Source organism: Achroia grisella, unplaced genomic scaffold (assembly GCF_030625045.1).
Source record: "Achroia grisella isolate CSIRO2021 unplaced genomic scaffold, CSIRO_AGI_Agris_v1 utg1314, whole genome shotgun sequence".
Classification (NCBI taxonomy): Eukaryota; Metazoa; Arthropoda; class Insecta; order Lepidoptera; family Pyralidae; genus Achroia; species Achroia grisella.
In genome coordinates, this window is record NW_026712619.1 from 633141 (window position 1) to 648531 (window position 15391).

The 15391-nt window shown below is 36.9% G+C and overlaps 1 protein-coding gene across 1 annotated transcript in view; it reads left to right on the top strand.

Moving 5' to 3' along the window:
* The window catches only part of LOC131855173 (neuropeptides capa receptor-like), a 147408-nt gene that overhangs the window by 101945 nt on the left and 30072 nt on the right, over nucleotides 1–15391 (top strand). The window contains exon 4 of the mRNA XM_059206419.1: nucleotides 13929–14088. Coding sequence (XP_059062402.1) covers nucleotides 13929–14088 — 160 coding nt within the window. The remainder of the gene's footprint in view (nucleotides 1–13928; nucleotides 14089–15391) is intronic.

The window sequence follows — 15391 nt, forward strand, 5'->3', positions numbered from 1 at the left end:
CCAATGGAACCCAATTTTATCTAAAAGCCAGATCATTTACTTTATACCCTTATATAGATACCTATGCATTTTTTATACCACGTATGTGGCAAACAAGCATACGGCCCATCTGATGGTAAACGGTTACCTAGCCTATGGACGCCTGAAACACCAGGGGTATCACATGCGCGTTGCCGACCTTTGAGAAACCTTAATATACCTCTTGAAGTACCCCATGCTGTAGTCTCGTGAGAAAACCTCGGCAGGTAGTTCATTCCACAATATTTATAATAATAATAATACAATTATTGCCCATACAATAATAAAATTTAAAAGTAATGAAGGAGACAAAACGGTCTATAACTCAGTGGGAGCAGTGAGTCCACCCTCTCTGCTATTCTGTTATAGCCTTTATCAGTAAATTAATACAATAATTAAGTTCTAAACTACAACTAAAAAAGTAAACATAAAAATTGACAATAAATGAAAATCCCGCGCATGAGCAATATAGGAAATGGCTATCGATTAAATTCAAATTCAAATTCAAAAATCATTTATTCATGTAGGACATTTTAGCCGCTTATGAATGTCAAGTTTTTACATTAGAATTTTTTTTCCCTACCGTCCAGTTCGGTATATAGATCCAATTGAGAAGAACTGGCAAGAAACTCAATTGAATTACTTTTTTTTTAAATCCAGTTTATTTACAATGCATAGGTATTTATATAGGTGTCTATGTCTAACATTAAATGAAAATCCCGAATATGAAAACTATTGCCATGCACGCTCGTCATTCAAGTAATCGTTTAGTGAGTAATAGGCCTTGCTCAGTAAATATGATTTAACAGATGTTTTGAATTTATTTAAGGGTAATTCCAATATATAAATATTACTATCAGGTAGGTTATCAGCTTATTTGTATTTTAAATGACATCTTAAACGATTAGTGACTCAAATTGCTCGAGTGTGTATACGGCCTTAGGCTTAAGGCATTCTCGAAATTGTTAAGAAGTTTAAAAGTTTGTTTTCGTATATTAATATCTCGTTATTGCAGCATGTGTTTGTTTATTCAATGAGAATGTAATGCGATATATTCTGGATATATTGTTATGAATTGTTCTTTAAATCAAAAATATATTTCTGACTGAAAAGATTTTGAAATTTGAGACGACTATGTCTCATGAAAGATATATTTCAGATATCTTCCAGTTTGCAACAACAACTCAGTCCTTAGATATGGCAATGTAGATATGGCTATATAATAATATTATATTATACTAGCTGTGCCCACGGCTACGTCCGCGTGGAATATGTCAATATTGATCTTGATCTAACTTAAAAAAGCCTAACAAAAATGTTTTACTTTTCTCTTAGGCTTTTATGGGTTATTGTCGCTCTGGCTTCAAAAATTACGAATGTTCATGTGTATGTATTTGTATCAGTTGTCTAGTACCCATAACACAAGCTTTAGCTAGCTTAACTTGGGTCTAGATGGCGCTGTGTGAGTTGTCCTGAGATTATTATTATTTAACACCAGCTATGCCCCCGGTTTTACTCACATGACATTTATATCCTATTGAATTGGACGGGGGATCGATCGGAGGGGTATGAAAGTGTGTATTTGTAACCACTACGCCAGAGGGAAAGGGTATTATTAGTAATGTGGACTCATGACTCCATTACTAGCAATGTACCATGTTAGGTTGACCTCCACGCGGTTCCCCCTGGAAACCATCGTGATAAATTTCTAGTAAATTAGTCACGATGAGCTAACTGACCTGACCTCATGCTCATCTTATCATCCTCCACTGGTGCCTCGCCAGCGTAAACCGTTAGCACAAGCGGAAGCGCCAATCCATTACCATCCCTTCTGTGCACAAATGCCGGACGGTACGTCCGTAATGACGTGATCGCCCGCGACCTCAAGGTCCCATCGGTGGAGCAGTTCGTCGTCCGGTTGACGGACAGCGGGCGCGAAGCGCACCTGCGCGACCTCGCCCCTCTCCACGCGCGCCCACCGGACGCCACTCGCGCGCTCCCGCGCGACCTACTCTCCACCGAGTGATCACGTCATTCACGTGACGTGGCGGCGTTAAGCCGGCTCGGCGAGCGACATAATGATTCCTGCCACACAACGCCCACAGGCGGCTGCTGATGAGCAGCCGCCCTCCGGCCGGCCGGCAGGTCGGCCGGTATTTAAAGAACGACGCTGGGGTGGTATACCCCAGCAGTATGCCCGGGTAAAGAGCGTAAGCTCGGGGCCCGTACCCAGCGGTCCATAAAAGGATCAGCGGACGACCCGATAATAATGATAATTACCATCCCTTAAAAAAAAACCACTACGCTACTCGACAGCTGAATGGAACTTAATTAAATTATGAATGAATATGACCAAGTTATTTTTAGCTGACACACGACCAAATTTTTATTCAGTATTCGCTTCTGTTAAGTCATCTTTTGATGAAGAGACTCAATGAAACGATTTTCTCACCTTTGACGTTCAAAAATATTGAATACAGCTCTGAATTACGATATTCATCAAACAAATCGATCATAATATGGGTCAATAGAAATAATCTTTATTCAAATAAACTCATTACAAGCACTTTTGAATAGTCATATTTTGATTCTACCACTCATTCGGAATGCAGATTCATCACAAGAAGAATGAGCATGAAACTTGTGTGTTGCTCTTTTTAATGTTTTTTTTTATATAATTTTCGTTAAACAAGTAAGAGGCATGCGATAATGAAGAAAAATCGCTAAGTCACTCATTATCTACATTGTAATCAGATAATATTGTCAGTGCTATGTATTTAAAATTTTTCTACAAAAACATTATTATCGGTAACGAATTCTTCAATTTTATAGTCGAAAGGTCGAGAGAGGAACTGTTTTATTTGACATTTAATTCTTTTTTCTAAGATTTATAACAGACTTTGGTATTTTCTTGTAAAATTGCCATAAAACGAATTACTAACTTTAGCCAAACGACATTTAGGTAAAATCAGTTTGTTATTGTTACGTAAGCTTTTATTAGTGCAATCTCTAACTCTTTTGATGTTAATTCAATGTTATTATATATTTAAAAAAATATATCCCGTCACGACTTCAGTAAAAAAAATTTATAGTACGTAAGTGGCAGACGAGCATACGGCCCATCTGATGGTAAATGGTTACCGTAGCCCTCGGACCCCTGAAACACCAGGGGCCTTACGTACGCGTTATCGATCCTTAAGAAACCTTAATATACCCTTCTTGAAAACCCCATGCTGTAGTCTTTGTAATTATTTAACACTAGCTGTGCCCGCGGTTTTACTCACATGACATTTATATCCTATAAGTTATTCTGATGTATAAGCTATGTTACTGTAAAGTTTCACCAAAATCCGTTCAGTAGTTTTTGCGTTAAAAATTAACAAACATCCATTCATACTCAGAAACTTTCGCGTTTATAATATTAATAAGATATGTTGGATAGTTTTGTTGTCGAACAGATTCGAACTCATGACCTATGGGATCTAGAAGTAGGGTAGTAAACCACTAAGTCACGCTATCGTATACCTAATTGTGTACTAAATACTGACTTGGAGTGTATTGTAATAAATTGTATTCAATTCTATAAATTTAACCTTATTACTTACGCAGCAGGATACAATATACAGCCAATTGTTATGCAAAGCAGCTTATGGGCACTGTCAATTTTCTAAAAGGCCTAAATGACCTCCCGTTTAGTAACGGAAGAAGAGCGGAAGTCAGTGGCGTAGCTACCTAGGGGCCAGGCGGGGCAGTGCCCCTCAAGTTTAGAGAGCCCTCGAACCCTTACCAGAAAATCTCGATCAAACTGAAGTTTTGAAAATTTCTCCCATTTTCAAAATAAATATAACGGGTTGCAGTCCGACTTTACTCGTGGCAACTCAGTTGAGAGAAATTCTAAAGTTATACCTTCGGAATTCCCCTAAATTCTTTCTGTGGGTTTTTTTTTTTAAATCATTTATTCATGTAGGACATTTTAGCCGCTTATGAACGTCAAGTTTTTTCATTATAATTTCTTTTCCCTACCGTCCAGTGGTTAGCAGTGTTGGTTGTGTAGGTAGGTTGGTGGTGGTTGGAAGTGTTGTCAATTTGACGGATAGTCATATGTGCGTTTTAATAAAACTGTAGTGTAGGGTCCCACTACTGAGCAGTGGGGCCCCAATTTTTTATTTGCCCCAGGGCCCTTGGTTACCTAACTACACCTAACTCTACTAAGAGCCGATGTGCATTTTTTATGATATAAAAGGCAAAAGAGTCCTTTTTGGAAATACGAATTGACTTTAACAATTGTGTGGTAATTTTTTGAAGCAGTTGATTACACAATGTGATTGTGTCTGACAACCTCGGCTGTGCCCGCGATTCTACCCGCGCTAAATACATGTTATTCTACATTACTGTAAAGTTTCATCGAAATCCATTCAGTAGTTTTAGCGTGAAAGAGTAACAAACATCGAACTATTTTCAAACTTTCACGTTTATAATATTAATAAGATGTAACAGGTCATAGAAATAAAGATATCTTGCCGATCACTGTACAAAGATTTAAATGTATTAACTGCTCCATGTCAATATATCTACGAAGTGTGCATATTTGTAAGAATGCACATCAAACTATTTAGAAAAAAAGGTGAATACTGTAATTTTAACGTAAGGAATCCAAATAATCTCATTCTCCCACACAATACTACAAACTTGTATAGCAGAAATGCCTATTGTATGTCAATAAAACTTTACAATAAGTTGCGTTATGATATAAAAATACTACCGATAAACGTTCAAAAGAGAGTTAAAAAGATGGCTGATCAATAAGTGTTTTTACTCTGTTGATGAGTACTTTAATACATGAAGTAGGTAATCGTAGTACTTTGCCCAGAAATTTAAATTTAATTTAATAATTATGAAAATAAAAATGAAACTGAGAAATATGTATACTCTTATAAAATGGACACTGTTAAATTTTGCATGCCAGTTTCTGGTGAAAAGTGTGATACATAAATTATAATTTTTTAAAATTCTGTAATCCACTTTTCAGGCAAACTAAAGATATTTGTATTTGTAAAGAAATATGCATAGCGCCTCTTATTTGATTTGACCGCCCATACTCACAGTGAAAAATGAAGAGACATTTTAATAATCCCTGAAGTCCCATAGTTTGAAATGTATGAATATAAAACAGAAGGCAAATATTTAAACATTCTTGCACTGTAAACGTTCTAAGTAATAATGGAGAAAATTAACATTTCGAAACAAAAGCACGTTGTAATAATTGTGTTGATTCTATTCATTAAAATGAGAAAAAATATATGTACATTCGTGTATTATGTATGTATTTTTGTAACATACATTTTGACCATTGTACGATGACACGGCAAGGGTTATTTTCTTAACTAACTTCCTATTGCTGAATTTTTGTTGCATGGCCGCCATTTTATTTTTATATGACGTCATAGGCACAGATAGGCTGAGTGTATTATATATGTATTTTCTGACATACATTTTGACCATCGTACGATGACACGGCAAGGATGATTTCGTTCTTCCTAACTAACTTCCTGTTGTTGAATATTTGTTGCATGGCCGCCATTTTATGTTTATATGACGTCATAGGCACAGATAGGCTGAGTGTATTATATATGTATTTTTGTAACATACATTTTGACCATCGTACGATGACACGGCAAGGATGATTTCGTTCTTTAACTAACCTTGCATGGCCGCCATTTTGTTTTTATACGACCTCATAGGCACAGATAGGCTGAGTGTATTATATATGTATTTTTGTAACATACATTTTGACCATCGTACGATGACACGGCAAGGATGATTTCGTTCTTCCTAACTAACCTTGCATGGCCGCCATTTTATTTTTATATGACGTCATAGGCACAGATAGGCTGAGTGTATTATATATGTATTTTCTGACATACATTTTGACCATTGTACGATGACACCACGCAACGGGAAGGTTGATTTCGTTCTTCCTAACTTCCTATTGCTGGATATTTATTTCATGGCCGCCATTTTGTTTTTATATGACGTCATAGGCACAGATAGGCTGAGTGTATTATATATGTATTTTCTGACATACATTTTGACCATTGTACGATGACACCACGCAACGGGAAGGTTGATTTCGTTCTTCCTAACTTCCTATTGCTGGATATTTATTTCATGGCCGCCATTTTGTTTTTATATGACGTCATAGGCACAGATAGGCTGAGTGTATTATATATGTATTTTCTGACATACATTTTGACCATTGTACGATGACACCACGCAACGGCAAGGGTGATTTCGTTCTTCCTAACTTCCTATTGCTGGATATTTGTTTCATGGCCGCCATTTTGTTTTTATACGACGTCATATAGGCTGAGTGTATTATATATGTATTTTCTGACATACATTTTGACCATTGTACGATGACACCACGCAACGGCAAGGGTGATTTCGTTCTTCCTAACTTCCTATTGCTGAATTTTTGTTGCATGGCCGCCATTTTGTTTTTATATGACGTCATAGGTACAGATAGGCTGAATGTATTAAATATGTATTTTCTGACATACATTTTGACCATTGTACGATGACACCACGCAACGGCAAGGGTGATTTCGTTCTTCCTAACTTCCTATTGCTGGATATTTGTTTCATGGCCGCCATTTTGTTTTTATATGACGTCATAGGCACATATAATTATTTTCTGACATACATTTTGACCATTTACGATGACACCACGCAACGGCGATTTCGTTCTTCCTAACTTCCTATTGCTGGATATTTATTATTTGGGTCGTCCGCTGGTCCTAACTGGACCGCTGCTGGGTACGGGCCTCGAGCTTGCGCTCCTTGCCCGGGCATTCTGCTGGGGTGAACCACCCTAGCGTCGTTCTTTTACCGGCTGGCCGGAGGGCGGCTGCTTTTCAGCTTGGCCGCCTGTGGGCGTTGTGTGATATATCTTTCTTACATATCATTCTTTCGCTTGTAAAGTGGCGTCCGGTGGGCGCGCGTGGAGGGGCGAGGTCGCGCAGGTGCGCTTCGCGCCCGCTGTCCGCGCGCGAAAACATCGCGCGCGTCAACCGGACGATGAACTGCTCCACCGATGGGTATCATACCATTATAATTATATAGTATAAAACAAAGTCTTATAAATGCCTACTTTCGTATCGCTATTTGTCTAGCGCGCGCCCTATGTATGCTTCATACGCAGCGACCGGTCGATTTCTTTAAAACTGTATGGGCTGGCCTCTCAGACGGATTTTTGACCGTTTTACCCACGTTAACGGTGGTACGCCCTTATCCAGCCCAGACAGCCGCTGCATTTTATACAATAAATTAAAATTGATCCCTCAAGGTGGGGATGTCGTCTGTGTACAGCGCTGGGAAATATATTGGGCGTGTGGTAGAGTCCATCTCGACCGAAACAGAAGCTCCGGCCCGAGAGGAACGGACATCGTATGCTGACGGCGTGTTGGTGTCGAGTTGATTGCCTTCTCTATATTGAGAGATTTTCGACAGCCATATATATATGAGTCGTCGAGTGGATATTTTTTCAGTCGCCATTTTGTTTTTAGATAGACATATAATTAGAAATATAGATTTTTCAATCTGTATCATATCATTATAATTAAAGATAAAACAAAGATTTTCTGTCTAGTACTATAAAACTCGGATTTTGATGCAGTTTTTTATTAATAGTTAGAATGATTCAAGAGCAAGGTTTATATATATAACGTATATGATCTTTTATATATGTTGACACAGCCTCGGTGGTCTAGCGGTTCAGCACACTGCCTTACTTCCGATGGTTCCGGGTTCCATACCTCGTCCGATGTTAACATTTGTATTCATGAATATGACTGTTTATATCTGTCTGTGTATTTTTATGTACTTTATTTATATAAAAAAAAAGTCATTACGCATCCATATCAGTTTGGTACCATTAACAAACGCTCTACTTAGCTTGTGACTAGATGGCGCTGTGTGAATTCTCCCGAAATACTGTTATTATTAAAAATGTTACAGGAATAAAAATGTATGCGTAACTCAAATTACACTGAATTTTAGTATAAAAGGTTTTATAATATTTGATAACAAATACGCCCTCTATATAAGAATACTCTATACCAGTGTTTCCAAAACATTTTTGTCATGTCCCACCTCAGACTTTCTAAAATCTTATGCCCTCTCCCCATAGTAACTTAAATAAATTATAACATAAAAAAATTGATCTTAAGATAACTTAAATAATAGATTTTAGGAAGAAATGGCTAGGAAATTGTTAATGAAACAGTAAGTAAATTTTCAAAACATATAGTGAAAAATTTGATTTTAATAGAGTCCGTTTTCGAATTAACAATTCATCCATCCCTTATTAATCAATCCCCTCGTGGGGCATGGGCCCCACGTTGGGAAACACTGCTCTATACCAAATGTGTAGTGGCGAACAAGTAGAGCAATAGTTTTTTTTTTCGAACTACTCTAATGCTGTTGGCCGCAGCTGGCCTTTACAGCTTCACCGGACGTTAGGGGGCGAGTGCAGATGGCACACCAAACCCGCGGAAGGACTTATGGAGCGGCTGAAGGCCAACTCCCGCCTGATGGATACGACTTTAGTCTGAGGCCACCACTAGGGGTTCGAACCTCGGCTCAGGCCGTCGTAATTTCGATCCCCGTTTGAATTGGACGGGGGATCGATCAGAGGGGAAGAGCAATAGTTACATCACTTATTATATATATATTATAGTTACACATGTTAACTATCGTGTGACGCACCATTAATTAAAAATGGTAAAGTCAATAATCATGTAACCTGAAACGGAACGTCAGAGGCCAAAGCCAAAGTAATCTATGTGACATTGACAAGTGGATGACGGATGATTGAACGTAGGCAGCGGGAGTTTTGGAGCGAAAGTGTTGATATTATTATAAAAACAAATAAGAGATAGGTAATTGTGAATATTGTAGGCATTGAGGTGTTTCTCTCCCTGACTAACCGGCATTACGCCTAAGTCGTCAGGATACTAGTGATTTTAAAACACACTAGTCACTGAATCTTCTTCTGATTCTTCTCTGCCCTCATAACTCTTGTCTCAACCGCCCGCGGCCTCTTCTTCACTGCGCACCAACTTGAAGCCAATATCCTCAATGAGCAATCAGGAATAACAAATTGTATTGGACCGAACAAGGTCATTTGAAATTCATTAGTGGCGGCGTAAGGGTCTATAACTATTTGTTACGAAATTCCCTGCAAATTTACTCGGGGTTACAAATTTGATTCTTTATTTAAATAGTAAAACATTGGAAATTCGAAAATATGTCTGGTTGTCTTTATGTTGTTACGTTTTCATGACTAAACAGCTGAAAGGATGTTAATAAAATTTGATGAAATAGAAATAGAAATAATCTTTATTCAAATTGGGAAGAATACACATTTTTACAAGTATTTGGTTTTTATTAAAATAGTAGTTGTGTTCCTGCTCCAGTAACAACTACATACATTTAAAAACAAACTTGCTGTCTACAAGTATCGTTTAGAAAAAGTCTATAGGTCTCTTATGGGAATATGTATAAAAATTTATAATAAGATACCAAAGGATATACTGGAATTACCCGTAAATAAATTCAAAACATCTGTTAAATCATATTTACTGAGCAAAGCTTATTTATTACTCACTAAACGATTACTTGAATGACGAGCGTGCATGGCAATAGTTGTTCATGGACGTGATTAATTTCATTTAATGTTAAACATAGACACCTATATATATACATTATAACATACATACATAATCGTTTAGTGAGTAATAGGCTTTGCTCAGTAAATATCATTTAACAGATGTTTTGAATTTATTTAAGGATAATTCCAGTATATCTTTTGGTATCCTATATATCCTATTCTTCTCCATGTTGGTGCAGCCACTGCCTCTATGTCATCCTCCCACCTCTATTCCTGTCGTCGTTTTGTTCTCTTGGATACCAATTTAAGACAATAAACTACACAGATGATAATAAAAATAAATGCTTATGAATAGCATACTGCCGCTACACTGAAATAATATTCTTTTGTATCAATCCTCAAAAGTTTTCGGCATAAATTTTACGTAAGACCTCTCCGAATAGATATTTAGTTAGAGTTATAGGCGAGTTTCTTATCAGTTTATCGAGTCGACCCGGCTAACATAACTGAACTGAACTTGTCAATTTGTCAAGATCGGACTAATTGTGTGACCGATCCAGAGACAAGTTGTATCGCTTTAAAACTTCAAATTAATCTTTATGGTTTGTATTTTTCGTATATTATTTGAAATAAGCTGTTCCCGCGACTTCGTCCGGAATTTAACTTTATTTTTCTAAAATAAAAGCAGCCTAAGTTACTCTTTATTACATCAGCTACCGACCAAAAAGGTCCCGTCAGAATCGGTCCAGCCATTTCAGAGATTAGCCGGAAGTTGTTGTTGTTAGTAACGTGGCTTGATGATTTCATTACTAACAATGTACTATGGCAGTTTGACCTCCACGCGGTTTCTCCTGGAAACCACCATGAATTTGTCACGATGGACTAACTGACCTGCCTCATGCTCATCTTATCATCCTCCACTAGTACCCCGCCAGCGTAAACCATTAGCACAGGCGAGTGCACCAGGTTGGTAGTTTGTATTCACACGTTTCGACTTGTAAAATGTGAACTTACAAGGATTGTTTAAAAGAGCAACACACAAGTTTCTTGCTCGTTCTTCTTGTGATGAGACAGCTTTCCGAATGAGCGGTAGATTAAAAAAAAAGTTGATTATTAATAAAAATATATATAAATCCATCGAGTAGTGAAGTTCCGCAAAATAACACATTAAATATATTCAAAAGTGCTAAAATTAAGTTTATTTGAATAACTGATTTTCTGTTCAAAAAACTGGTTATGATTTATTGTAACACAATGTTGTAAATATACTCGTATTTACTAAATTGATTTAGTTTATGAGTTCTGTATACCTGTATGCATAATGTGATATCTTTATGATACCTTCTTATATACATACTAGCTGTCCCGGCAAACGTTGTTTTGCCTTAAAATAAAAAAAAAATAGGGGTGGACTACCCCTAAAATTTTGTGGGATGAAAAATAGATGTTAGCCGATTCTCAGACCTACTCAATACGCTCACAAAATTTCATGAGAATCGGTCAAGCCGTTTCGGAGGAGTATGGGAACGAAAACTGTGACACGAGAATTTAAATATAAGATTTAAATATAGTTCATCTTTTATCGGATGTTATTATATGTATAAAATTTATGAGTGATGATACGATATAAGTCGGGTTTAAAAAAAATCTTAAATTGTAGCTATAATTTTAAAAAGATATTTGGAAAGTTATATAGTAAAAATTGAAGAATATATGGTAGTGAAATAGAATAGAAAATCCTTTATTCAAATAAACTTAATTTAAGCACTTTTGAATAGTCATAATATTTTTATTATTCCACCGCTCATTCGGAAATCTGTCTCATCACAAGAAGATCGAGCAAGAAACTTGTGTGTGAGCAACACACAAGTTTCTTACTTATATATTCTTTTTAAATCATTTAGTTGTTACTTTACATTTTTCATTTTTCATATACTCATTCAATTAAATATTAAAATCGAGAAAATATTAAATAATAGCTGTGCCTGCGGTTCCACTCGCGTTAAATATCAATAAAAATATAGCCTATGTGTTATTCTGGTGCATAAGCTATATTACTATAAAATTGCATCAAAATCCGTTCAGTAGTTTTTGCGTGAAAGAGTGACAAACATCGATACTTCGACGACCTCGGTGGTCTAGTGGTTTAGCACACCGCTTTACGTCCGATGGTCGCGGGTTCGATTCCTCGCACGGCACAAACATTTGTATTCATGAGTATGATTGTTTGTGTCGGTCTGGGTGTTTTCTATGTATATTATGTATGTATTTACGAAAAAAAAATATCTATGTATTTGTATCAGTTGTCTAGTACCCATACCTCAAGCTTTAGCTAGCTTAACTTGGGTCTAGATGGCGCTGTGTGAATTGTCTTGAGATTATTATTATTATTATTAAACTCACAAACTTGAGTAACTAAATAAGAGTAAATCAGTCATAGTGAATAGAGCAGACCAGGGGTATGAAATAAGGCTGTTAATGTTAGACCAAAAGGGTTGTCAGCTAGATTGTCTATGCTTTTATTTATAAACCTGTAGTCAGATTACTGAACCAAATCGCATATAATCACTGTAAACCTAACTATAGAACGTTAGTTGTAGAGGTCGCCGACTGAAATTACTAAGCGATTGATACTGTTAATAGGTTACATTTACAGAATTAATTCCAAATCGGATTATGAATGGTTGACACTAAAATCGATATCGCTTCAATAATATATTTAGATTTCAAACGACGTAGCGCCATATTTGTTGGGATATAATTATCTACTTTAATGCTGTTGGCCGCAGCTGGCCTTTACAGCTTCACCGGACGATAGCGAGTGCAGATGGCACTCCAAACCAAAGGAAGGACTTATGGAGCGGCTGACGGCCAACTCCCGCCTGACGGATACGACTTTAGTCTGAGGACACCACTAGGGGATCGAACCGTCAGGCCGTCGTAACATCGGTCCCCGTTTGAATTGGACGGGGGATCGATCGGAGGGGCGACCGGGGGCGCCCGGTTGAATGCGCGATATGATGTGTATGAGGTCGTCGTCTTCGCCGGCGAGGACGGTGTCGTGTGTGTGTGTAAAAATGTGGTCGGGGTGGATGGTTTTTTTGTTTGAATTGAAGTATTTTATTTAACAATGTCTGAAACATTGTTTATTCAAAAGTATACACATCTTTCTACTTTGTAAACGCGCCGTGTATCATTTAGGAAATTTATATGTAAAGATTATTATATTTAATACAGTCAGAAGGTAATATTTGCTCCCTCATGCGGTTCATGAGTAAGAGGTCCTAATATTTGGTACAACGCCTCTTTACCATAGAATTAAAACTGTATAATATTGTAGTAGTTGATACTACTAATGTGTTACTAATAATAAAGGTTTAGTAATGTCTAACTATGTAACTAACCGTCTTTACTACATGCAAATATAAAACTAGCTTTTGCCCGCGGCTTCGCTCGCGTTAATTCATCCTCTTAGGGGTGAAATTTATCAAAATTCTTTCTTAGAGGATGCCTACGTCATAGTAGCTTTATGCATGCAAAGTCTCAGCCCGATCGGTTTAAAATTGACAAAGTTTTATACAAATTTTCATCCCCTATTATATCGCCTAGTGGATGCCTACGTCATAACATCTACCTGCATGCCAAATTTCAGCCCGATCCGTCCAGTGGTTTGGGCTGTGCGTTGATAGATCACTATGTCAGTCAATCACCTTTGAGTTATATATATATATATTTAGATTCTCGTGTCATAATGTTAGTTATCATACTCCTCTAAAACAGCTTGACCGATTTTTATGTAATTTTATATGCATATTCAATAGGTAAGAATCGTATAGCATGTTATCTTTAAGTGGGCAATGGTGTCTGATATAGGCTAGGCCTAGTTTAGACACTACTGCACTGGACTTGATATTAAATAGTTTTAAGTACTATTGTATATATATGAATTAATATAGATATATAACCTTATTTAAGTCCCTTTTGTATTTGTTTTTTTGCACAATAAAGTTATTATTAGTTATTATTATAATAGGTCTGAGAATCGGCTAATACTTATTTTTCATACCCCTAAGTGGTCAGGGTTGTCCACCTCTAACATTTATTTTCTATTTTTATGGATAATTTTTTTTATTTTTATTATGTGGCATTAAAAATAGATACTACCCTAAATTTTCACCCTTCTATCACCTTTTAGTAGCGATGTTTGCCGGGATAGCTAGTTATAATTTAATGTTTACAGGATCTGGGAACGCGTCGCTGGAGTCCGCTTTCTGTGCTATGCTGGAGCTCCCCTCCTGGTACCTGTGTGAGCTGAGCAGCCTGTTATTCTTCGTGCTACCAGGCCTGATCATCCTCTGCCTCTATGTCAGGATGGGGTTGCGTATTAGGTATGTTATGGGGTAGGTATCATTTGTTATATTCAGCGATCTAATAGCTTTTGAAATTTATTTATTTATTTTATTATTTACTAGCTGTAATTTTTTTTTCTAAAAAAAAATATTTTTTCTAAAATGAAAGTAGCCTAAGTTACTCCTTATTACATTAGCTACCTGCCAATAAAAGTCCAGTCAAAATCGGTCCAGCCATTTCAAAGATTAGCAGGAACAAACAGACAGATAAAAATTGTAAAAAAATATATTTTGGTTAATGTACCGTATTTATGTTCATATGAATGTAGTAAAAAACGGTTATTTCATATTACAAACAGACACTCCAATTTTATTTATATGTATAGATTTATTTCAAAATATATTTATTTATACTTTTATTGTACCAGATACAGAGAATAATTTAAATAACAAGTATATATAAAGTCATACAAAAGCGATCTTATCGTTAAGCAATCTTTTCAAGATTATCTCTGAGTAGAGAAAGTAAAAAAAGAAAGATAAAGATAAGAAAAAAGGTAGGTGGCGTAGGTAATGAACATAAATATATATTTGTACATAAATATACCTTTTCAACCCCTTACGTCCCGTTTTTTGCATTAAAAAGTAGGCTATGTCCTTTCTCAGGGTCCAGACTATCTGTGTACCAAATTTCATTTAAATCGGTTAAGTGGTTTTGGCTTGAAAGTGAGACAGACAGACAGACAGAGTTAGTTTCGCATATTAGTAAGAATAAGGATTATTATTACCCAGTTGTCCCGCCCAGCAACGGCGGATCCAGGGTCATGGGGGTCATGGCCCCCCTCTCAGATGGTTCCAGTACTTAGGTGGACCACTAATTAAACATAATGAATTTATTTATATATTTTGACACCATACAGATTCTATGTAACTACATACCTTCAATATTTAATTAATTTAATATAATATAATAATTTTGTACATTATTAATATACCTACTTTTTACTTGTATCTATTGTTATCAAAATAAAATTATAAATTCTTGACTTGACTACGACTATGTGACCCCCTTCTGGCGCCATGACCACGACTATGTGACCCCATCCTGGCGCCAAAGCTGGATCCGCCCTTACGCCCTGTGACCTCCTGGCGCCATGACCACGACTATGTAACTCTCTCCTGGCGCCATGACCACGACTATGTGACCTCCTCCTGGCGCCATGACCACTACTATGTAACCCCTCCTGGCGCCATGACCACGACTATGTGACCCCCTCCTGGCGCCAGAGCTGGATCCGCCCTAGCCGCCCAGTGATCGAAATTCGACAATTCTTAATTTAAAACTGAAGTTTGA